The sequence below is a fragment of the Macaca thibetana genome, chromosome 2 (assembly GCF_024542745.1).
Source record: "Macaca thibetana thibetana isolate TM-01 chromosome 2, ASM2454274v1, whole genome shotgun sequence".
Taxonomy (NCBI): domain Eukaryota; kingdom Metazoa; phylum Chordata; class Mammalia; order Primates; family Cercopithecidae; genus Macaca; species Macaca thibetana.
The window spans coordinates 132,103,438-132,130,167 of record NC_065579.1 but is presented as its reverse complement, the minus strand read 5'-3'; the positions used below and the strand labels follow the sequence as shown (position 1 = coordinate 132,130,167).

General features: G+C 38.2%; 1 protein-coding gene across 8 annotated transcripts in view; it reads right to left on the bottom strand.

Annotated features, from left to right (window-relative positions):
* CNTN4 (contactin 4) overlaps positions 1-26,730 on the bottom strand; it is a 975,811-nt gene that overhangs the window by 476,562 nt on the left and 472,519 nt on the right. For all 8 annotated transcript variants that reach the window (XM_050781395.1, XM_050781393.1, XM_050781400.1 and 5 more), the window contains one exon: positions 14,802-14,944. In XM_050781395.1, coding sequence (XP_050637352.1) covers positions 14,802-14,856 — 55 coding nt within the window. In that variant the 5' untranslated portion in view covers positions 14,857-14,944. The remainder of the gene's footprint in view (positions 1-14,801; positions 14,945-26,730) is intronic.

The following is a 26,730-nucleotide window of genomic DNA, read 5'->3' as shown; positions in this document are numbered from 1 at the left end:
GAATTTTAAACAAACATAATCAAAACTTTACTCATTTTAACTCAGAGGGAAATGAACAACTGGGGTTTGAAGGCATGTTTAAAGACAGTTTCATTAGCTGTAAGTTTATATTCTAAACTAAGATATAAACAGACTGAGAAATCAAAAGAGGGAAGGAGGAAGGGAGAAAGAACATACCAGAGTAGGTCAGGAGGAGACATAATGACTGCTACTGTAGGGGTTGCAGAGTAAATAAGGTAATAACTCAGAGATAAAACGTTGGGTGTTAGAGGACAGTTGTCTTCTTGGAGGGAAAGCAGAAATCACCATACTGTGTTTGCTGTTACAGAAATAAAACAACGGGAAGTGATATCTATGCAGTTTAATCTGGTTGTCTCCATAGTAATGTAGCAAATCAGTAACTGAGGAGGAAGCTATTGAAGGACTAGACTGAAGAAGCACTGGGACAGGGAACAAATGGTTTGAGTTTCTGCACAGGGACTATAAAAGGAAGAGTGTTGGTGCGGGGTGTGTGGCTCACACCTGTAATCACAGCACTTTGGGAGGCTGAGGCAGGTGGATCACGAGGTCAGGAGTTCAAGACCAGCCTGGCCAAAATGGCGAAATCCCATCTCTACTAAAAATACAAAAATTAGCTGGGTGTGGTGGTGGGTGCCTGTAATCCCAGCTCCTCCGGAGGCTGAGGCAGGAGAATCGCTTGAACCTGGGAGGCGGAGGTTGCAGTGAGCTGATATTGTGCCACTGCACTCCAGCCAGGGCAACAAGAGCAAGACTCTGTCTCAAAAACAAACAAACAAAACAACAACAACAACAAAGGAGAGTGTTGCACTGGAAGAAACATGGTAAAGTCTGAAGTTAAGGTTGACTAGGACAAACTAGGTGGGAAGTATTTGGTTCTGGGGAGGCCATGCTTGTGTGACCTTCAGCCACTTACTTAACCCAATTTAGTTGCCCTATCTATAACATAGAGGTTCAGAGGTACCAATATTAGCCATATTAGGGCTGCTCTGAGCCCAGTATAAATTATATAATGTATTTAAAGCATTTAACAGAGAGGAAGGAGGATGGTAATTATTGTTGTTTTTACTACTATCATTACCATTATCAGCAGTGAAAAATTTGCCTAGGACTTTTAAGTCATGTTTTGATGTTACAACATCAGGTAAAATAATAATTATTTGTAGTTAATGACAAAATATTAGGTGGGTGATGCAGTATTTTCTCTATTTCTAAAATTATCTAGTTCAAATATCAACAGATTGCCCAACAGACTTGGTAAAAATACAGAAAAAAAGTGCTTATATACATTTTTTTCTTTCTTTCTATCTATCTATCTATCTCCCTACCTACTTACCTATCTACCTACCTACCTACCTTCCTACTTCCTATCTACCTACCTACCTACCACTGTAGAGAACAAGATACAGTTTTACCCTGAGAATAATATAATTAAACAAAATAGGCATCAATCTTGTTTTCTTCCTCCCTCCTTTTAAATGCAAACAATTATTTGACAGTGAGAGAAACTGTGACCTGTTCCCTTTTTCTTTTTCTTTTTTTTTTGAGATGGAGTTTTGCTTTTGTCATCCAGGCTGGAGTGCAGTGGCAGGATCTCGGCTCACTGCAACCTCCACCTCCTGGATTCAAGTGATTCTCAGCCTCCTGAGTAGCTGGGACTACAAGCACCTGCCACCATGCCTGGCTAATTTTTGTATTTTTAGTAGAGATGGGGTTTCACTTTGTTGGTCAGGCTGGTCTCCATCTCCTGACCTCAAGTGATCCTCCGGCCTCAGCCTCACAAAGTGCTGGAATTACAGGCATGAGCCACTGCGCCCGGCAGACCTATTCCGTTCTTAGTCAACTTTACAATAAAACTAACCACCATCACTTTTGATCCTCCTACCTGGAAGAACAGATACCTGGAAAATGACAGAAAGGCCAGAAGGCATGCGGCTTATGGCATTTTCTCTTTCCCTCCTACTCCCAGAATTTTCCTTTTTTCTTTATTCCTACTATGTAGTTTAGGACGCACTGAAGGTAAAGTAGATGGAAGTGTTTTACTTGCACTGGAGCTTGGTGATAAAGAGAGGAGGCCATGCCCTTTTGTTATTAATAAATGACTACAATAGACATTATTATTAAGCGCTGACTATAGGGCAGTTTTATTTTAAATGTTTTCTCAGAGAATTAAGCAACTTCCTCAAGCTCATACACTTAGCAACTATACTTAGAGGCAGGTTTTGAACCCAGATTTTTCCCAGCCCCAGGACCATGATCTTATTCACTGTGGGCTGTACCAAGGCAGTAGCTTCTGATATTGTAACAATATGGTTCATTGACAGACACATTGTATTTTGCCTGGATTTCTCACTTAAATCTGGCAGAACAGAGTGTGAAACAAATTGTGTCAGCCCACAAGACTATAAACTCCTTAAATTCATGGACTAAATCACAGATACCTTGGTACACCCAACATCTATCAGTACCCAATAATATCGTAGGTATTTAACAAATTGTTATTAAATGAATGAACAGTTATTTTATTCATAAATGAATTAATAAAGAGTGTGTAAATATTTTCTAAGGAATTAGAAGTTCTAGAGTTTAAAAAGTCATATCTTCTACAAATATTATTTGCCACTGTATCAAAAAACTGCATGGGCATTCACCAAGTTCCCCAAAACCACTCTCTGAAATCTTTTGACAAAGCCAATCAAATACTAAAACACTCTTAATAAAATTCATGTTCAGTTATATAGAGCTTAGACATGTTATAATGTAACTAGAAAACCATTATCAAATACAATTCAGGAAGACATTCTTACTATTTTGATTCAAGTAAATCAAACATTCCCAGTATCTGAAAGCAGTTAGCCACGTGAACTTGGGCAAATGAATAAATCCTTTTGCTCTTCGGTGTTCTCATCCTCCCCCAAGATAGGTTGGATGGGATGAGAACACAACTTTGACAATCTGTGAAATGCTCCCTGTTGAAGTAACATATTTGCTGCAATGAGTTGTTATGTCAACCATGGCCAGATCTTCAAAGCTCCTTAGAAAAGAGTAGAGGAAAGCTTTCTTCTCTAGCTCAAGTTTATCCCGAGTTGTTTGTTTTGACATTTGTTTCCACTCCAAGAGGAATGCATTTCTAGTTGTGTTAATTTTTTTCTGGTATAGATGTCACATATGTGGAAACAATATAGTTGAAACTGGGGAGTGTAGATTGATTTTTGTCTCTTTTTACTTAAGTGGCCCAAGCAACATATATATTGCTGCATTCATGCGTTTTAAATCTATTTGACATTCTTTCTTCAGATAGTCTTTCTCCATTAAACTGCCTTTTTTTTTTTTTTTTTTTTTTTTTTTTTAAATCAGAACTCTTTTTAAAGCATCGGTCTGGGACATAACCCTTAGGTAGGGGGGAGTTTAATTACAGACTCAATATGGATTTTTAATTTTGGCCACCAGGAGGTTTGGCAGGAAATGAAAAGATATCCTGCTTCCTAGGGATGCCAATCTAGGACAAAATTGAAAATAGGTGAAGTGACTGCCTATCCTGCATCTTCAAGATCACTCTCACAGCACAGAGGCTGCCCTCCTTCTCCCTCCAGAAGTCTCAAGTCTCCCTGCTCTCGGAGTGGAATCCAGTATCACACCTCAGGTGAATTAACATGAGAGAGTTCACTCTCTGAGGAAGGTTTGTGCTTTATTCCTTTTCTCTGATTAAAGAAGTTGCACATTGTTGCGGGGCAGGGTGGTGGTAAGAGACCAGTGACTGCCCCTCCCCCCGCACCCCAGACTCCTTTCATGACTATAAAACACACAACTGGGAAGCTCCATAACAGAGGAGTGGAAGACAGATTGGGATTACAGTTTGGGAAACTTGGAATCTGATTATGCCACTAATTATCTGTTGGACTTTGGACTAATCAGTGCACTTGCCTGTAAAATAAGAGAATTGGGATAGGACTATAATTATGTAATTCTGTTTATCATGTATCAGGGAATTTGGCTCTGAGCAACTCTAACTTCCTGACAGCAGTGTCTCTCAGGAGACAGTAGTACTTTTTTTTCTCCTCAGAATATTTAATTATTTTTATGAAGATATAATTCATACATCATACAATTCAGCCTTTTAAAATGTACAGTTAAGTGATTTTTAGGGTACTCACAAGGTTTAGCAAACATCACCAATTTCTAATGCCAGAATATTTTCATCAGCCTAAAAAGAAATCACATATCCAACAGCAGTCGTTCCTTATCCTCCCTCACTCCTTGCTCTGGGAAAATACTATTCTACTTTCTGTCCCTATGGCTTTGTTTATTCTGGATAGTCCATAAATGGAATCATACAATATGTGGCCTTTGTCTCTGACTTCATTCGCTTAGCATGGTATCTCCAAAGTTTGTCCATGTTGTAGTATCAGTACTTCTTTCTCTTTATGGCTGAATAATGTTCCACTGTATGGGACTAACACAATTTTTACTTATTTATCATTGGTGGACATTTGGATTGTTCCCACTTTTTGGCTATTACGAATAATACTGTTATGAACATTTGTGTACAAATTACTTCTGTTTTGGTCAATACAATTTGCAGATTCTCTAGAACAAACTTTACAAGAGAAAAAACCTCTGGTCTTCACTGTGTTTTCTAAATACAAGACTCTGATATTCTCTCTTCTATGAAGGCATCTTAAAGGGGGTATGTTAAAACAGTATTTACCTTATTCTTTGAGTCAACCATTACTAATACATCTAGAGTCCAGCTTTGCTGTTTATGTCAGCCATATAACCTTGAGCATGTTATTCTGCTCTCAGATTCTCATATGTAAAATTGGGATACTGATAGTTTCTATCTTACTTGTCTTTCAAGAGTGTTTCGTGTGGTTCTCAACCTTTCTAGAGCATCAGAATCCCCTTATACAATAAGGTCTCTGAAGTCAGACCAGTGGATTCTAAATGGATTCTGGTCTGACCTCAGAGTCCTTAATGTATAGCTTTAACTGATAAATAATTCCCCTCTTTCCTTGTCTTCTTGGAGGAGACACCCAGGCTGGTAAGATTGAGAAACACAACTCCTGGAGGGCTTGTTAAAACACGGATAACCCCACTTGCAGAGATTCTAATTCTGTAAGTCTGGGCCTGAGCCCAAGAATCCTTATTTCTAATAAGTTCCCAGGTGACAATGACGCTGCTGGTTCATAAACTAAATTTCGGTAACCATCGGTTCAGAGTATTTTACAAGATGGTAAGCTTTATGAAGACAGGTACTCAATTTCAATAGACATTATCATAGCATGACAGTTAAAAGCCCAGGCTTTGGACCTGGGCAGACCTAAATTTAAATGCTGCCTTGGACTTCTACAAGCTCTGGTTTTGTCGGCAGGTCATGTAACCCCTTATCTATGAATTTAGGATAATACCTCTCCCTGAGGGTTGTTGTGAGTTTAAGGGTGATAGTGCATACAAAACTGAGGTGCTATATCTGGCATACAAACGCCCAATAACTTTTTACTCATACTATTATTATTGCAGTTGTCTCTAATTCCTAACAGTCTTCTTAAATAGACTGTTCAACACATACTTTATAGACTCACAAGGGCTAAATGAATTAAGGTCATTATTAAGTGGGGCTACATCACTCAACAAAGTTTCTTCATTCAGGTGAAATATCTGATTAAAATCAGCAAGGGGAGTTTGCGTGTGGAGAGGAATGGATGATTATGGTACAAAATGGAGTCTGTGCTGCAGCATATTCCAGTACAGTAACATTAAGGGTTTTTATGTGCTATTTTCTTTATGTTAGTTGTTGTTGTTGTGAAACGCATTTAAAAAATGATCATTTTGAACCACTGGATCCTACTCTTTTTGGAACCCTATCCTCTTACAACTTGATAAATTTCTGGAAGTACCATTATAGACACCTCCTCAGCTCTCTCCCACTGCCAGGCCCCCAGATGGATGTCTCTGATTGGCACCTGTCCTAGCTGCCTTGCTGCCAGGAGGCAGACCCTAAATGTTCTGGTTGTCACCAACACCACTGGTTTGCTGCTGTTGCTGCTGCTGCTAATGATGATATTAATAGCAACTGATACTTAGTCCTGATATTAACTGAAATTAATAACAACTGATACTTAGTCCTGTACTAAGACAGACCTTCCTGAGTGCTCTACCCACAATTGCATGTACATATACATGTGTGTATATATACACACATGCACATATATACACATACAAGCTTAACCAATTTAGGTATTTGTTTTTCAGAGATATTTATTATTGTAACACCGTTGTATAGATAAGGTCCAGATGTGTTGTAAACCCTGTTCTACAACCTTCAACCACTGAAGAATGGCCAGAAACTAGTATTCTAAGAATCTAATATGGCAACATCGTTGTCACCATAATCATTATCATTGCCAAAACAGGAACTATGTCTACCTTCGAACTAAGTTATTTAACATTTAACATATACATTAACATATATTTAACATTTAACATATATATTAAATAGCTTAGTTCTAAGTTAAACATAGTTGTCACATATGGAACCTCCAACATATTTTAAATTACTCAATGAATAATAGCTCATTAATCAGTGGGTTTGCTAAGTATCGGATGCTGCACCAAGTGCAAAGAATATATCCATGTTCTCAATCCTCATAGATAGCCTAAAGAAGTAAATACAGTTATTTTGCCTGTTTTACAGATTGAAAAAAAAGAAACCCATGACCTAGGGAGATGACATACCTTCATCACACAACTCGTAAGTGGCAGACCTATCTACGTAATTTCGGAGTCCATATTCTCAACTGCCAGTTCTGCAGTGTCTCCAGCTGGTGTTTTTGGCAAGGTACCAACTGCCACAGACTATTCCTGCTCCCGTCATCCTCAACCTTTAAGACAGCATCACTGATCCCACATTTAAACAGAGAATGATCACACAGTTTGACATTAGATACACATAATTGGATTTTCACTTGTCTGTTTTTTTCCTCTCTTCCTAAATTGCTTCATTCAAAAGAGTTCTTCCATTTTTTTTCTAGATACAATATGTCCTACACTCTATCAGTAAGGGAGTTTTATTTCTAGTTAAGACATTCAGCATGGCCGAGCATTTTTAATGGACCCATTAACAATTTTCTTCAGGAGAGGTCTTAAATTGAATATTTCTAATAACTTTCAGGTGTGTGCCTGCTACTGTATGTCCATGCTTATGGGGATATAAAATCGCTGCCAGTTCCTCTAGTTACCTCAACATCTTCATTACTGATTAACACTTTCCCACTGTGAAATGGACTTCAATACTTAAATTTATGTTGAAAATAAGTTTTGCATTTGCTATTTATTATTTTTTGGGTATACTTCCCCTATTTTTTTCCTTAATTTTCATCAGTGGAGTCACTGCTTTTTAATCTAGTTATTAGCTGTCTTCTTGACTAAATCTTTCTACCACATGGGCTTCGTTTTATGGCCATGGTTATGAGAAAGCACAGAGTGAACAGGAAATCCATGCTTTGGCTTCAGTCAGCATGACTGTAAATACACTGGCAAGTCATTTGCTTAGAAAGGGAAAAAACAAAATACAGGACTATGCTTTGAAGTAACTAAATGAAAACTAACACTCAGCTCTCTTTTGGTCTTAATTGAATATTTGTTACTTTTATGAGAACAGGGTAGTACTAGGTTTAATACATGGGTAGAACTGTGAATTATTTGACTGTTGCTTGTGTCTCTGTTTATTCTGGGGGGAATGTGAGAATCTTGGGAACTGAAATATTATACCTTGCTGTGCAGTGAGGTCAAGCCTTGAAATGAACTTCTGTGTGCTCCCCATCCTGGTGGGGATAAAAGGGAGGATACTTGAGAGTTGGTTATGAGCTTTAATGAAATATTCTGAATAGGTAGAAAAATGGTGCTCATTGGGTCCTACCATCAACATTAATAAATACTGGGAATTCCTCTTTTGTGTATTTGTGCTCTCAGACCTAGAATAAGCCCAAACTTTAGACAGCCTACTTCAGTCTTAGTGATGAGACTTCCTGAGCCTCAAAAGCCTTCTGAAGACCAATGAGCATTCTTTCTATGTGTTCTGATTGCAAGTTTGTATATATTTTTTTTATATCATACATTCAAGCTACATCCTGTGATTGACTATTCAATCCAGGGGTCTTCCTTGCTCCACTTTTTGTGAACACTCACCCATCTCAGAATATGTCTCCTGTGAATTATACAGGACTTTTCTCCACTACTTACCCCCAGATGCAGATATAATAACGACACAGATTTTGTGAGCAAATCAACAAATGCTTGCATTTGGAGAGGATGCACTTTCTCAAAAAGAGATAATTGCTGAAGTTGGTAAACTGCACCACAGAGATGGGACTAAATTTAGCCTCCTTGAAACCAAGATCAACTGAGAATGTATCAAGCATAAATTTTTTGCGCACATTCACGGAGTTTTAAAATGTCTTCACGCCTCTTGCTGCACATAAACATATGGAGCAGTCATTTTCTTCTTTCTTTCAAATGCTGCCAATGTGAACAGAATCAATAGCACATGGTAAAGCATATGACCTATGTGAAATTTCATATTAGTTGAATAGAATTCCAGGCTGAGCTCTAACCCTATTGGCATACATATCTTCCTCTCAAACCATGTGTACATATAGAATGGTAAATTATTGGAAGTGAACAGGACTCTAAAACCATCTGTTCAGCTCCATCATTGTACAGAAATAAAAGCTGAATCTTAGGTAAAATGACTTGCTCAACATCTGGTTAATAATAAAACAAGCAAATGCTAAAAAGAGTAAAACTCTCTAATTGCAGGACCCAGATAATATTTATAAATATAACTACACAGTGGTTTGTGAGCATGTATTATGCAAACACATGCATACACATACATATATAGATCTATTAATACATACACAGTCAATTCTCCAGTCGTCTCTGTTAAAGCTGTTTTTTCCCACCTGTTTCTTTCTAATTACTGACATGATCAAAACTAAGCTGCCTCTCCGCTATTAGCTGGTTTGGACTCCCCCACAAGTACAGGCTAAGAGCAGGACTTCCGAGCAGTTTAGTTTATTTAGGAGGTGATACCAAGAAGCAGAAGCAAAGAAGAAAAAAATAGAAGGAGGTATTGTGGGGAACTGAGACTCAATCCAGTCGTGAACTCCTAAGAAATTATGTTAAATGTGCCTAAGAATTGACTTCCCAAAGGACAGGAGACAGAGGCATTTATCTACTGATTCTCATGCCCCCTTAGCTGAGGGCTGCCCCTAAGGATGAGGTTAACTTCCCACAGTTCTCCTTGCTTGTGACTCAGATAAAGACTTGAGGCAGAAAAATACAAAAGGGGAACAGTTCTACCCCAGCTATAGTTAAAGTCAGAAAACAGATGAGGCGTGAGCCGGTGTGGTGGCTCATGTCTATAATCCCAGCACTTTAGGATGGCAAGGCAGGTGGATCATTCGAGGTCAAGAGTTCGAGACCAGCCTGACCCACATGGTGAAACCCTGTCTCTATTAGAAATACAAAAATTAGCTAGGTGTGGTGGTGGGCACCTGTAATCCCAGCTCCTCAGGAGGTTGAGGCAGTAGAATCACTTGAACCCGGGAGGTGGAGGTTGCAGTGAGCCAACATTGTGCCACTGCACTCCAGCCTGGGGGACAGAGCAAGACTCCATCTCAAAACAAAAAACAAAAAACAAAAAAACCCAAACAAACAAACAAACAAAAAAACAGTAATAAAATAAAAATAAAATAAAAAAAGAAATGGGAGAGGCAGTGTTGCACCAAGATATAGACTTCAAGGCACATAGACCAATTTTAATACTTTAGATATTTACATCCAATTTTTAAAAACTTGTATGGATTAGCATCATAGGATGGCTAGTTCAGAGTTACCATCAAGGTGACTACAAAGCACCCTGGGGTCTACAGCACAGCTTGAAATTGGAGATCTAGTTTCTTTCTCTCATGACCGACCAGGTTGTAGCATTCATTCATTTGAAAAATATTTATTGAATTGTACTATGTGCCAGGCATCTTCCAGATGCTGGGAATACAGCAGTGAACTAAAAGGACAGAAATATCTACCCAAATAAACCTTACAGTCTAGTAGGGAAAGATATTTTGTATAAAAAGAAGAAAGTGGCCAGGCGTGGTGGCTCACGCCTGTAATCCCAGCACTCTGGGAGTCCAAGGTGGGTGGATCACAAGGTCAGGAGATCAAGACCATCCTGACTAACATGGTAAAACTCCGTCTTTACTAAAAATACAAAAAAAATTAGCCAGGCATGGTCACACACCTATAGTCCCAGCTACTGGGGAGGCTGAGGCAGGAGAATGGCGGGGACCCAGGAGGTGGAGCTTGCAGGAAGCCGAGATCGCGCCTCTGCACTCCAGCCTGGGTGACAGAGCGAGACTCCGTCTCACAAAAAAAAAAAAAAAAAAAAAAAAAGAAAGAAAAGAAAAGAAGAAAGCAAAATATACCATTATTCAGATATTGATGAGAGCTCTGAAGAAAAAACAAGCAATAAAAAGCATAGAAGATGTTGGTCAAAATAAATATTGCTATTTTAATGTGTTTACTGTGTTCAGGAAAAGTCTCACCAATTAGGTGACACTTGAGCACAGATTTAAAGAAAGTTATAAGGTGGGTCCTGGGGACATTTAAGGCAAGAGCATTCTTGCCAAAAGAAAATTAGTATAAAAGTCCTAAGGTCTAAGAGTATGTGGTATCATTTCTTTCTTTTCTTTCTTTTTTTTTTTTTTTTTAACAGAGGCTGGCTCTGTCAGCCAGGCTGGAGTGCACTGGCATGATCTCGGCTCACTGCAACCTTTGCCTCCCAGGTTCAAGTGATTCTGGTGCCTCAGCCTCCCGAGTGGCTGGGATTACAGATATGCACCACCATGCCCAGCTAATTTTTGTATTTTAGTAGAGACTGGTTTTCTCCATGTTGGCCACACTGGTCTTGAACTGCTGGCCTCAAGTAGTCTGCCCACTTTGGCCTCCCAAAGTGCTGGGATTACAGGTGTGAGCCACTATGCCTGGCCTTATTTTTTTAAATTATTTTTTATTTTTTATAATAGATGTACATATTTTTGAGATACATATGATAATTTAACATATTCATATAATTTGAAAAGATCAAATCAGTATAATTGGGATATACTCAATATTTTTTTTGAAATATTTGAAAAAACCTCAAATATTTTTCTTTATGATAGAAATATTAGAATTATTCTCTTCTACCTATTTTAAAACATACAATAGCTTACTGTAAAGCAAACATTTGAAATAAAGTCTCACAAAGTGGTGGACTAGGAACTGCATCTAGCCTGCAGACTATTTTGGTTTGCTTTATACAGGCCCTTTATTTTTACTTTTAAAACTAATTTAAATTTTATTCATTAACATTATGGAAATCCTAGAGAATTAGGAGATTATAGCTTAAGAAAAAAAAAAAAAAAAACTGGGACACCTGTCACAAAGGATTACAGCCGGGCACAAATAAATATTTTAGTGGGGCATGTTTTTTTCTAGTTTTCCACAGTCACTAGCATTCCCTGTTGCACTGTACACTTTTACTTCTGTAAGAACATTTTACTCATTTGTTAGCTTCCTTGCTTTTTGGGGTAGTAGGGTTTTATGATCTTGAGTTTAAATTGTTTAAGAATAATAATGAAACCAATTTTCATAGTGACTGAATTTTTAGAATACTGGCATCAATAGTTTTGTTTTATTTGAAAATTATTGCCAGACACTGAGTCATTTGGTAAAAAGAACATTCGCATTGTACCATAAAGTACTAATAAATGCCCCCAAATAATTAACAAATCTTATCAGATGCATCCCTTGCAAGATTAGCCTGCTTATATATTTGGATCCTGTCTTACTTGGGGGAAAAAAGATCAAAAAAAGCACATGTGAGATACATTAACTATGGTAAATATAACAGGTGTAAATATATTCCTTGCCAAAAACTCACAAGAAACCTCAGACTAAAGATGTACAGAAAAGTTATGGCTGATACACAAAAGGAAAAGAATGAACAGTTTTTTGTTTTGTTTTTGTTTTTTGTTTTTGGTGAGATGGAGTTTCACTCTTGTTGCCCCGGCTGGAGTGCAGTGGCACGATCTCAGCTCACTGCAACATCTGCCTCCTGGGTTCAAGTGATTCTCCTGCCTTAGCGTTTTAATAGCTGGGATTACAGGCATGCACCACCACGCCCGGCTAATTTTATATTTTTAGTAGAGATGGGGTTTCTTCGTGTTGGTCAAACTGGTCTCTAACATCCGACCTCAGGTGATCTGCCCGCCTCGGCCTCCCAAAGTGCTGGGGTTACAGGCATGAGCCACCATGTCTTGCCTAAAGCAGTTTAAACAATCAAAATTCAGAGAGTGGAGTGCTATGTAAATTAATGAAATCAAGACAAATAGCAAGAAAACAAAAACATTAATTAAAGCTTGACTTTACCTACACTGAAGAAGGCATATGGTAAGGGAATATTAATGCAATGTAAAACAGGTCACAAAAAAGTCTCACAAAAACAATCAATACACTGATTCTCTATAAAAAGCTAAGTGAATAAAAAAGATACAGTTACACACACACCTTAGGTGAGAATTCCCCCAAGTTTTTCAAAACAATACTGAAGAGAATAGTGGCTTCCTTGATTTTCAACCCTTTCATATCTTAATATTTACTTAGCACATTAGGTTAAACATTTTGCTGTAGCCAAATACGAGAAATCAATTCACTGCTTTATGGCTTAAAGAGTACATTTATACCAGAGTCATTACGAGAAGTTAAAATTCGAAAGTGTCAGTCAAATCCCTTAGGAGGGTCAAGGTCCCAGAGAAAAACAACTGAGGTATTAGAGCCTGGGCATACTGCTGGGAGGAAAATGAAGGTTCTGACCAGATGAGGGAGATAAATAATATCACTAAGAGGGATGCCAAGATGTTCACAATCATGCAGTGGGGAAGATGTGAACTCAACTAAGGCAATAAGTTTGAAACACGAAGGTAGACTATTCAAAGATGTATACGTAAATGACGGTTTACATTTAGAAAAACATAGGAAGAATGAAAACAAAAATCTCAAAACTAAATCTGCAACCATAAACTTGCCAAATCCGCAAGACAACTAAAAGACCGTACACTATGAACAGGCAAGACTATAGTCTGCTTGAGTTTAAATCTCAGCTTCACCACTTACTGGCTTTGTGAATTTGGGTGAGTTTCTTAACTTCTTGATGGTTCAGTAATAATATTAATATTCATAGTTAATACAGTAAAATAAATGATAAACGCTTACTTCTTAAGGGTCATAGGAGAAAGAAATGAGATAAAGGACACCAAGTGCTTAGCATAGTGCCTAGCATAGAATAAGTGATCCATACATGTTAGTACTACCATTATTATTTTTGATTTTATAACAATTGCAAATAATCTACTATAACAAGTTGTCAGAAGTTACAGGACTCAGTTAATACAGCTCTAAGAAAGCAGTAGCATGTCTGTTTTGATCAGGATTATATTCCCAGATCCCAGTACAGGGTTGGCTTGTTACAAGGTACTCACTCAGTAATGTTATTTGAGTGAATGCATAAATCAAAGTAATGGTGATCCAAAAGTCATTTTTGCTTCATGTTGTAAAAATGCAAATATATTCAGGTGTCCCTCTTGGACTTGACACTCTGAATAACAAAACAAGTTAAGCAGACTCATTTCAAAGGGGCCTGGAATGATACACAGCAGCCCAAGCTGGAAACCAATTCCCGGCGCATGCTGGACTTCTGATGCATCAGCACTTGAATTATGTATGTCAACTGTTAGACTCACATCTTCCAGAAAATGAAGAAAGTAATACATAGTATGTGTGAAGTTTTCTTTCTTTCTTTTATTGTCTTTTTTTGTTTTGTTTTTTGAGACCGAGCCTTACTCTGTTGCCCAGGCTGGAGTGTGCCTATGGCATGATCTCGGCTCACTGTAACCTCTGCCTTGTGGGTTCAAAACAATTCTCTTGCCTCAGCTCCCCAAGTAGCTGGAATTACAGGCATGTGCCACTGCACCAGCTAATTTTGTATTTTTAGTAGAGATGAGGTTTCACCATGCTACTCAGGCTGGTCTCGAACTGTTGCTCAGGCTGGTCTTGAACTCCTGACCTTGGGTGATCCACCCACCTCAGCCTCCCCACGTGCTGGGATTAATGGCGTGAGCCACCGTGCCCAGCCATATTTGAACTCTTCAAATCCCTTTTATAGTAGGTGGCTATGAGTATATGGTAAAATCCTCCTATGTTTTGCTTTCTAGTTCCTACTAAACTGTAGTACATTGAAATGAAAAAGAGAGTCAATATCAGAAGATGGAGTGATATCAACAAAGACACTGAAAGAGCTATCCAGATACAGGTCCAGCCACTGAAATGAAAGTAGGCAATACTCCAGACTATATTATCGGTTTTATTGCCCAATATCTCTGTGCAATTGGGCACTGGGATGAGCAAAAATAACGACTTTCAAACTAAATAATGGCTCAAACGACTCTAAAACGACCAGATAGACAGGTGAAACATCAGTGTGTATCTCTGGATACAACACCATGAAAACAGTCACTAAAAGACCATCAGGAAGGTATATTCAACAGTATCAGCAAATGCTAGTCATAGTAGCATACACTCTTGCGATTTCATCATTGCCATCTAAAGGGAAGGCCCACTTTTGAATTAGTGTGAAATACAGTGGCATTTCTAAATTAAAAAGTTTTAAAATGACACTCTACCTGCAAGGCACAACATGAATGATTGCAGTATCAGCAGTTCCCATGGTAACCTCATCTTCAGTTTCCGAGGTCAAAGGGAGTTTCAAGTCCAATAACAAGTGAATAGAATCGCTGCTTCTTTTAAGTTTTGTATAACCTTTAATCTGTGGGAAAGAAGAGACATTACAATGAGATTTGGGAATATTTCTCTTTGTGGTCTCTGTGAGTTTATCTTTACTCGAATATCAATAAAACTCACTTGTGGGAAAGTACCATTGGAGGGGAAGAAAGGAACATGTTAAATTATGAATACGAAGCAAATAAGTCTCCTATTCTTTTCTTGCAAATAATAATTGGGTAGGAATTGGAGCTGAGGAGTCCCTGCGGCTTCTGAGTGAAGACAAGAACAATTTCTGATTAGGCATGAACCAACCTGAAGGCAGGGGAATGCACTATGCTTTGCAAGGTCCCTCTGTGTCCAGACCCTGTTCTTATTTATTTTCCAATTAGTAAAAAAAAAAACATGCAAATACAGAACTGCCACAGAACAAGATAGGCTTAACACTGGCAGGTAGAAATTTCCAGTTTTTCCAATGGCGTTATATCGTGTGGGAAAATTGTGACTACCCCATTAATTCAAACATTTTTTTCCCCTTTTCCCCATGTTTCACTTCTAACATGCCACAGAAATATGCAGCTCCAGTGCCTAATGAGAGAAATCCAACCAGCTATCAGTAGCAGCCTACTAGGTTCATTTGGATATATCCAGAACATGATTAGGAACACGAATACTTCTGTTAGCCAAGAATACTGAATTAGGAGAATTCTGCAGTAAAGAGAGGCTACTCATTACCTTTACCAAAAGCTACAAATTTAAGTAACTGAGTGAAGCTGTGGGCAGACACTGTTATTCTGGGGAATGGAGGCATGTCCTTGCTTAAGGGAACAGGTGCCCCTCAGCTCAAGCAGATGGGTAACAGATTCAGGGTTGCAGGGGCATCTACAACTTTTCAAAGAAAAGTTGAAAATATTACTGTATTTTGAAAATCTCCTAAGTTTTAAGTATTGAAAATTAGTTTAAAATACTTTTTAAGGCCAAGTGCAGTAGTTCACACCTGTAATCCCAGAATTTTGGAAGGCCAAGATGGGAGGATCACTTGAGGCCAGGAGTTCAAGACAGCCTGGGCAACACAGCGAGACTCGCACCTTTACAGAAAATTTTTAAAAATCAGTCTGGCATGGTGATGCATGCCTATAGTCCCTGCTACTCAGGAAGCTAAGACAGGAGGATTGCTTCAACCCAGGAGTTCAAGGCTGCAATGAGCCATAATCACTCCACTGCATTCCAGCCTGGGCAACAGAGGGAGACCCTGTCTCAAGAGAAAAAAAAAAAAAAATTAACATTGCATGATTCAAGTAAAGTCAAATTTCCCTCTGGTGCTGAAGGACTGCAACATGAAGTTAGTAAAACAGAACTCTCAACTGTGGTTCCTCTCTTCTACTCGCCCCTTCTCCCACCCATCCTGCCAGTCTGCCATGTGTGAATGTATATATGAAGCATCTCCTGCTTGCCAGATGCAAGGAGAAGCACTGGGCACATCAAGAGGAACAAGACACCATCTCTATTCTCTACAGTCTCTTTATCCAGTAGGGGCTGTTACCCACAATTTCATATAATTGCAATATGATATCCCGTTATCAAGGAAGGAGGAAACTTTTTGTATGGGAATCTTCATAAAGGAAGTGAGCTTCCCTTGGGATCTGAAAGATGAGCAGGGTGCTACCAACTCATCAGTTAATCAAATAAACCAGAAATCTAGGGAACCAGGAGACCTGCATTCTATTTACAACTCTGGCAGGAACTCATTATGTGGTCCTGGGTAGACCACCCCATCCGGCTTCTCTCTGAATCTTGTTTAAAGGGAAACCGCCTGGTTAAGTAAATGAAACTTCTTTGAAAACTCTACAGCACCCTACATTGCCAGATATTACTGTGGTCTCAATTTGTTATTTTAGCTTTCATTTAAAAAATATATTACATTTATATTATTTTTAAATTGACAAATAATAATTGTATATAGTTATGGTATACAATGTGATGTTTTGATACATCGGTGTGGGATCCCCAGTATTTTCAAGCTGAAAGTAACCTGGAGTTTCTCATCTTACTCCCACTTATAAGAAAAACACTGTGAACAAACACAGGCTTACATGAAAACATGGGCCAATACAAGCTACTTAATAATGGGTTCTTAGAGTTAATTTAAACCATGTGATCACTGCAAAGCCTGTATGTTTACCAGGGAGCTAACAGAAAATGAACAACCATCATTAGAGAACTTGCCTTTCTTTTGTGCCCTTAAATAGCTTAGTTTCTGATAAAGCTGGACTTAATATATTGTGAAGACAAAAGGGACTCTTAACTTCTGCTCTGCTGATGTGGCAGAAAGCCGGCAGTATCTCTAATTGGATATGTTCAGATACTCTTCTGACATGCATGGTGATTAGGCCATTTTAGATAAACAGGATGCGCTGATCAGTGAAAACTATTAATGTCTTAAGCAAATGATCAGGGTATTAATAATTAATTTTGTGAGAGAAATGTCATCTCGGACCTCGGGATTGATCTACAATGTTAAGCGGTTTCTTGAAGCAATTAAAATTAGCTTAGGAAATGTATCCAATTACATGATAAAGATTTAGTTCATGATATGATACTATTTACAGTGCATGTTCTATTAAGGGCTGTAGGTTTTTAAGGATGAAGAATTTCAAGAATCCTATTGGCATTTATTTACATTCAGGTAGGTAAGGTTCACCTTCGCTAATCAGAAATAATGGGGTCATGGACAGTAATTTGTCAGTGGGTAGTGGTAACCAAAGCATCAGGTTTTCTGAAGGGAGCTGAAGATTCATGAATCTCATGTGGGACTGTGGTGCAGGATACAAAGTTTCATAATTTCAATTTTTCTGTCAGAGCCAGAAAGAAAGCTGCAGGATGAGCCAAGAGTTATGGTGGCAACAGATCTCCCCTGCAGCTTTGAGCTCTCTCTGGCTTATCCAACGGTGGCTGTAGCAAAGGTAGTGTAGTCAGCACTCATTTTGAGATCCTGCCCAAGAGTGAGACTCGTAAATCCTAAGAAGGAAGCCACACAATAAAACAGGACTTGGTTGCTTTCTCTCACTGAGCCAGGAGGAGATGAATAACTAAGAATCGTACAAGGTATTTTTTTTTCCACATTCTTGCACAGAACAAAACTTCCCTCAACCCTTCAAACAATTTTCATACTAACAGTCATACCGAAGACCTCAGCACAAAGTGCTGAAAACAAAAGCATGAATCAGTTTTCGCTTAAGAGTCCTGGTTTCCAAGAATCTATATGCAGGGCCTGGTCATGTATTTGTCTATTCTGGACACTCTGCTGAATTAAAATGTTGCTGGTATCCAAACAGTACTAATTCAGCTCACACAAAAAAGTAATTGTGTTTACCATGTGGCAGAGACAGTGCTAGTTGGGTATGCAGAGGTTAGGGAGGCATGGGTCTTGTCCTCAAAGAGCTCACAGTTTACTTGGCAAGAGGTGCTAATAAGCCAGTAATTATAATTTGGTGCAACGTGTGTAGTAAGTCTATTAAGGTCAAGATGCTAAGGAAGCAAAAGATTATCATTGAACTGAGCTGGGAGGTAGGGTAGGGCAGGAGTTTCAAGAAAGCTCCTCAAAGGGGCTACCAGTTTGAACTGATTCTTAAAGGATAAATAAGAGGGAGGAAGGCCATTCTGAGCCAAGTGACAGGGAAAACAAACTGGCAAGAAGCTGTGAGAACCTTCAAGTTATAGCAGTGCAAGATAATGAAAAGCGTAGTCTGCCGAATCTAACTTGTGCTCTATTCCTAGACTTCACATTCTCCAGCTGTGTGGTCCATCTATAAAATAGCAGCCATATTCATATATATATATATATATATATATATGAAAGCTGCAGGATGAGCCATATGTATATGCCAAATCTATGGTGAGGATTAGTGAGAATGCATGAAAAGCACTGAGCTTGGGTACTGGCACAAAGTTGAAATGTGATAGCTATCCTTGTTAAAGACAGCACAGCACAGCCTGAGTTTGGGAGTTACAGGCTGAGGGGGAAAGAGGCTGGAAGGTAAATCACGAGCCTGGTCTCCAATCATCTTTGAACGTATAGTAAAGATTCTGGACTTGAGGCCGGGCACGGTGGTCATGCCTGTAATCCTAGCACTTTGGGAGGCTGAGGTGGGTGGATCATGAGGTCATGAGATCAAGACCATCCTGGCTAACACGGTGAAACCCCACCTCTGGTAAAAATATAAAAAATTAGCTGGGTGTGATGGCATGTGCCTGTAGTCCCAGCTACTCAGGAGTCTGAGGTAGAAGAATGGCTTGAACCCAGGAGGAGGAGGTTGTGGTGAACCAAGATTGTGCCACTGCGCTCCAGCCTGGGCAACAGAGCGAGACTCTGTCTCAAAAAAAAAAGAAAAAAAAAATCTATACTTATTCACAGTTATGCTATCACAAAAGACTTCTGAGTTAACACTAGTGAAACATAGCTACCTGACAAAGTCTCAGCTCTGAAACCTGTGCTATCCTTTACATTATGAATATTACAGATTCTGCACCTTGGTTTACTGGCACCTGGCTTCACCTCTGCAGAAGGACAACATGAAAAGCCAAGTTAGAGAAGGGAGTCACCATCAGGATGTTACATCACACTTTAAAAGACACAATACTTTAAGAAGAGTTCATTAGCTTTAGAAATGAGTTCAGTATTTGAAGTATGAAGACATAGATTTAAATACCGGCTCTATTGTTTTCTAGATATTTAACCTTGGACAAGTTTCATAGCCTTTCATATTCTAATTTCCAAGGATGTAATTTTATAGAAGATGATGCCTGACTCCCAGCTATGTTATAAGGATTAAAGGAGAAGTGAATGTAAGATCACATGGTAGGTCCACAAGAGATGTTAGCTACCTTCTGCAGAAGTAGGGTCAGCTAAGGTACACAGTTGCTCCCCATTTGAAAAGACTTTCCACTTATGGTTATTCTAACCATAAATATAGTGATTACATTAGGCAGAAATCCTCTGAAATAAAAGCCAGGTAGCTAATGTATCACTATTTCACTTACTGAAGGATCTCTTCCATAGCCTGAGAGTCCACAGTTACACAGATTAATTTGGAAAAGTCTTCCATTGAAATTTCTTAAAGTATATGGCCACTACGGATTTCTCAAAATATACTTTCCCCTTATAGAAAACCTTATTCTACTTTGATGTTGGACCTTTCTATGTTACTACTGAGAAGACCCTCTTCAAAAAACAGAAGTAATCTCAATAATCACAGTGATATTGCAAAAAATCACTGGGATAAAATTCAGAATAACTGGGATCCAGGCTCAGTTCTGTTATTTGCTTGCTGGACAAGTTTCTTAATGAATAGAAGAGGGGACTGTGCCAGATTGTTTTTAAGGATTCTTGAAACTGTGAATTACATTATTCTATAAGAAGATGGTTATATATGCCAAAGATACTTAATTAGTTAAATGAAGTAGTGACTACACCTTTGTCATCCCCAGAGACATTTGAGGCTTGTAACAATTTTTCGTATTATATCATCTTCCCATTCATTAAAGTTGTTTTAGATATATTGCTTTTAAATTCGATGTATTACACTGTTACTGAAAATTTAATCCCAAGCCACAAGTCCATATTCACTATCCACAGCATTCACTAAGTAATCACTAATTGTAATTTTGTAAGTTTTATTTAATATTTACTTGTATTAACGGAATGCTTGAACAAAGCTTAAATACTAGCTGTTAATCCCCTGAGGGAAATATTGTCCAGGGGCAACAAACTGCCTTTCTGGTAAGTAGTTCAATAATGATAATTTGAGAAAAATAACACACTTATACTACTATTTCTTGATTTTGTCTTATGTATTAAGTTATTTTATGAATGATGATATTCAACTTTCTTAATCACTCCCAATGACAGACAGGCCTACAAAAACACAAATATACCTTGTTTTACTGTTGTCTAAACTTAGTTATAGCACATATTTGGTTGTTAGCTGAGCTGCAGAATATACTGCTTTTATTTTTTTTATAGTACTTGTTTTTTTCTGAGTTAATAATTTCCTCTTTAATAACAGGTTTCAAAGTATATACCACAAGTTCACCCTAAACATTCTATCATAGCTAATACTTTCAATATTTTCAAACACACCTCATAGTCCATCCGTTTTAATACGTATTATTTATTTGGACATATAGATATTTAACACTTGAACAATTCAGTTGAAAAACAGACATGAATGGTTCTAGTCTTCTAACATTGTTTGGTTAAAAACAGAAGAGCCACGTATTCAAAGCTATGATTTTTTTTCACAATTTTCCATACATATGAAGCTTATGTATTTGTGAGAGTGTACAGTACAATCTAGTCAATCAGCAACATAAAAGTGTATGAGATTAAACTGGTAAACAATGTTGGAGGTAATGTAATGGTAGAATATAGTACAAAACAACTGGCAAAATGATAAATAATAGATATCATTTACAGAGCATTTACTACATAGCAGTCTCTGTATTATGTATTAACTTATATAATCTTTAAAACAACCTTGAAGGTAGACTACAATATTATTTTCATTTTATAGGTTAACTAAGTTGGAGTTAATAAGTAATAGATAGAACTTCCTCTGATTTTCCCTCCTAAGTTTATTGTATATTTTATACACTGACACGTATTCTTTTTATTTATAGTTTGATGAGATTTCAAAAACTTATACAGTCATAGAACCACCATCACCATCATGTTGTAGAATATTTCTATCACTCCCAAAATGAACCTTTAGAATGCTTATAACCTATTGATGGGAATGTAAATTAGTTCAGCGACTATGGAAAGCAGTTTGGAGATGTCTTAAAGAACTTAAAACAGAACTACCATTTGACCCAGAAATCTCATTACTGGGTATATACGCAGAGAAAAATAAATTGGGCTGGGCACAGTGGCTTACACCTATAATCCCAGCACTTTGGGAAGCTGAGGCAGGAGGAATGTTTCAGTCCAGGACTTTGAGACCAGCCCGGGAAACACAGGGATATCATCTCTACAAAAAATTTTAAAAGTTAGCCAGGCACGGTGGCTCCTGCCTGTAGTCCCAGTTACTTGCAAGGCTGAGGTAGGAGGATTGTTTGAGCTCAGGATTTGGAGGCTGCAGTGAGCCAAGATCATGCCACCGCGCTCCAGCATGGGTTACAGTGCAAGAACCTGTCTCAAAAACAAGAAAAGGAAAAAAAAGAAAAGAAATAGTTCCACCAGAAAAGACACATGCACTTGTACGTTTGTCACAGCGCTATTCATGGTCATAGAATCAACCTAGGTGCCCATCGATGGTGGATTAAAGAAAATGTGGTACATACACACCATGGAATACTATGCAACAATAACAATGAATGAAATTATGTTCTTTGCAGCAAGATGGATGCAGCTGGAGGCCATTATACTAAGCAAATTAATGCAGGAACAGGAAATAAATACTGCATGATCTCACAAGTAGGAGCTAAATATTGCATATCCAGGGACATAGAGATGGGAACAATAGGCACTGAGGACTAATAGAACAGGAGAGAAGGAGGGGGGAAGGGCTGAAAACTGCTTATTGGGTACTATGCTCACTATTTGGGTGATAGGGTCATTTATACCCCTAATTTCAGCATCACACAATATACTTATGTAACAAACCCACACAAGTACCCCTTGAATTTAAAATAAAAGTTGAGATTATTTAAAATAAATGAACCCTAAAAGTTTGACTTAAGAGTATGGATATTTAAACACTCCGCTGAATTTTCTCCCAAATAGGTATATATAGCCTTATTATTAGAACAGCAGGCAATTGCAGTTTATATAAAATATGTGGTATTTTCATCTTGCATTTAGATTGCCCCTCAGATACTTCATCTTTCCTTTAGAATGCCATTCCCATGTTATTACACTCTTATTAAAATACAATCAAGAACAAAAGTAGATCATAGTTCAAGACAGGAGAATACACGGCACCTCCACTCCTCCTTCCCACTCCTATGGAAAGCAATGCTAATTGATTATGGCATTCTTTGCTGCTTGGCCCAAGGGCAGCCCCAGAATCCTCTCAACATGGCATTTCAAGTACACATGACAAAATCAATGCAGGTTGCAAGTAAAATAAAAATTCCTTTGCTTCCCTGTGGCAATGAGATCATTGGCTTTAGAATCACACAAGCCAGGTTTAAATCCCAGGGCTGCCATTTAGCTGTTGTTCTTGGGCAAGTCATTTAACCTCTGTTAGCCTCACTTTCCTCTTTGGTAAAGTGACAGTGAAGATACGGGGTTGTTGAAAGGAATATGAGAGAAAATCCATATAATTGGATTCTGCTAGAAAAAGTTGAGTGTGGCTTTGAGTCGGCAAACTTGCTGGAAAAAGCAAGAGGGGTAAGTGTGGTTCTGGGAGACCACAAATACAGGGAGCACACTGTGCCAAAGGGGGAAATCCATGTCCACTGAGCACTGGAGGAAAGTGGAAGCAAGGGACTTGGGGGAAATTACAATCCCCAGAAACCCTACTCTTACCCATGCTTTCTGGGTACTGGGAAGTAGACTTTGCAAACTCTCAAAGCTCCTATCACCAGAGCAGGAAAGAAGGATTTCTTAGCAATCATCTCACGTTTGTTTTCCTTCTGCACGCTGGTGTGCTGCAGAGTGCCAATTCTGCTAACCTCCCAAATAAATCACCGTTAATGAAGCATGCTGCACATACAGACAGCAACAGGCATTTTTTAATCACCTAAACTAAAGAAGAGCTAAAGGTAAGCACAAAACACTCTCATACCTAATATATTAGGTGTCAGATTTAAAGTGGCAAGAACCGTGTGACTTTCAGGGCTTTTACTTGGATACACTTAGTGGGGAAGTAAGCCTACTAGTATATTCATCATTATGCACAGTTTGCCAATTGCTTGGACAGCCAAATCAGAAAATCAGATAACTGGTAGCCTAAAAGGGAGTCTATATCTGCTTAATCAGAAGCAGAAATAAGATTTCAAACATAAAAACTTAAGTTATAATAGGCTATACCAAAGTAGGGGGTTAAATAAAATCTACTATGCACTCTATCCTTTACTTACAAATTACCGACTGAACATCTAGTAACTGACATGCAGTATGATATAGCAATGAATAAGATAGGGTCTTCCCTCATAGAGATTATTTTACTCTACTGGGGAAAATAATATAATACTCTAAGAGGGCTGCAACAGTGGACAAATGCAACAATATCAGTCAAGAACACAAATGGTCTTTGTAGACAGACTTACATTCAAGTCTTGAACTTGTATTGTTTTAGGCAAGTTATTTCTGATCCTCCAACTTTATATCCATAAAACGGAGATACTGAGACTACTTCAGAAGTTTGTAGAGATGTATATGAGATAATGCAAGTAAAATGGTTTACCACCATAATGCAAAAAGAACATAATCTTAAGATAAGTGTTGTTTTACTTAGAAGGAAGTCAGAAGTCATTCTCTTAAAATAATTGGAGTTGGCCAGGCACAATGGTTAGCATTTGTAATCCCAAAATTTTGGGAAGTCAAGGCAGGCAGATTACTTGAGCTCAGAAATTCGAGACCAGCCTGAGCAACAAGGTGAAACACCATCTCTACCAAAAATATAAAAAATTAGCTGGGTTTGATGGTGCACTCCTGTAGACCCAGCTACTCAGGAGGCTGAGGTGGGAGAATCACCTGAGCACAGGAAATCAAGGCTGCAGTGAGCCATGATTGTACCACTGCACTGTAGCCTGGGTGATGGGAGTGAAACCCTGTCTTAAAAAAAAATAAAAATAATAATAACAACAATGTAAGTAGAAGTTGGGATAGGAAACCCCCCTACTGTTTTAGCTAAGCTATAATATGGGATCTGCCATCTCATGTAATGGTAAATAAAATATGTATTCAAGATCCTGTGCCAATATATATTTATAGCTAAATACTAGATTAGAACATTCATCTGAAAATATTTGTTGAACACATGCAATATGTCAGACACTATCAGTAAGCACTGGGTATCATGGTAAAGTTGAGTCCTGCTATCATGGAGCTTGCATTCTTCTGCATTTTCTAGGTTTATTTGCCTATGAACACTTACTCTCGAAGAGCAGAAGTACACCTCAGTATCATTATGCTTTAGTTCAGAACTACATGTAGATGGTGGGATACTTCCACACCATTTGACAAATGCTATTGAATCCTTATTTGGTATAAAATCATTTTCCAGAAGCCTCCTGCAAATTAAACCAAACTATGTGAGTCTCACCTCCATTTTCTTGTCTTTTGCACCCAAATTTGGGTCTCAGGCATGAAAGATGATAAAGTGATAAAAATGACAAGCTGGGTTTTTTTTTTTTTTTTCCTTGAGTACTTGCTATGGTTCAGTTACAATACAAAGGTTCTGGACAGATTACCACATGCTTACAATAACTTGAGCAGGCAGGTATATGATTATTTCTATTTGTCAAAGAGGAAAGTGGGGGGCTTGGAGGGTTATGTGAGCCACTTATTTCTTTAGTATACCTTTCCCTACCTACTTACCTCTAGACCTGTAAGTGGCCAATTTCCTCCCAGTGTATTGTGTCAGGGCTGATAGCACTGACATTCAAAAATAAAAAGAGAGTAGAAAGCCAGTAAATCACTTTGCAAAGTTTGCCGTTCTCTGCAATGGTGGGGTACTTCATTATCAGATACAAACTAATATGACAGAATTACAGCACATGGATCCAGAATCCTTTGTATGTCAAGGGACTTTTTTCTCTTTTATATGAACAGCAGAAACTGTGAATGTGACCGTTTTTAAAAAGTTATTTATTGTCCTTATCAATGGGTGGTTATCCATCTAGTTAGTGTAATAGCCTGTTAGGTAGCAAGTGATAAATGTGTTCTTTGTTTAATCAGGCTTAGGCCAAATCGGGCAAATACTAACTGGTTCTGAGAGAACCAGATTTCAGGCCTAGCCTGTCACATATATAACAGATGTCTCTGTAGTTCTGAGTGTGCAATGAGTACATGCTGCCGATCTACTTTTAACCATTCTATTTGTGTTCTTCTTTAAAATGAGATAGAGTGATCATTTCCAGTTATACAGTTAGTTTTATCCAAGAATCTCCAAAGGATAGCACATTAATTCTTACTACACTGGCTGAGATGAGGATTAGGGTTGCAGTATAATTTTTAGGCAGGGAAACTGAGGCATAAAACAGTATAGTGAGTACATCATGTTTAGGAAATTAAGAATTTATGTGTGTTTGTCTAAAGCTAATGTGGGAAAATACTAATATCATGGTGGGAAAACTCAGTAGACTCCATATTAACCAAATAGTCAAAATTACACTAGTGATAAGACATACTGGCCTCGTGTGCCCTTTGATAAGGTGCACTGAGAGGGACATAATACTCTTCTGTGGTATCTTGCCAACAATGCATGACCTCAATTTAAAAAAAGAGTAAACATCAAACAATTGAGTAATATTCTACAACAAAATTAACTAGTAGTTTTCAAAAGTGCCAGGATCATAAAAGGCAGGCAAAGGCCCAGGAACTGGCACAGACTCAAGAAGTGTAAGAAGAAATGAATGCTATAAGTAATGCGAGACTGTAGATTGCAGCCTGGACATTATGGAAAAACTGGTGAACTCCTAATAAGGTCTATTGTTTACTTAACGTGTTGTACCAATGTCAGTTTTCTGGTTTTGGTGATCATACTATACTTATGTACAACATTAACATTAGTAAAATCAGAGTGAAGGGCATATGGAAACACTGACATTTTTGCAAATTTTCCGCAAGTATATAATTATTTTAAAATAAAGCCAATTGTGCAT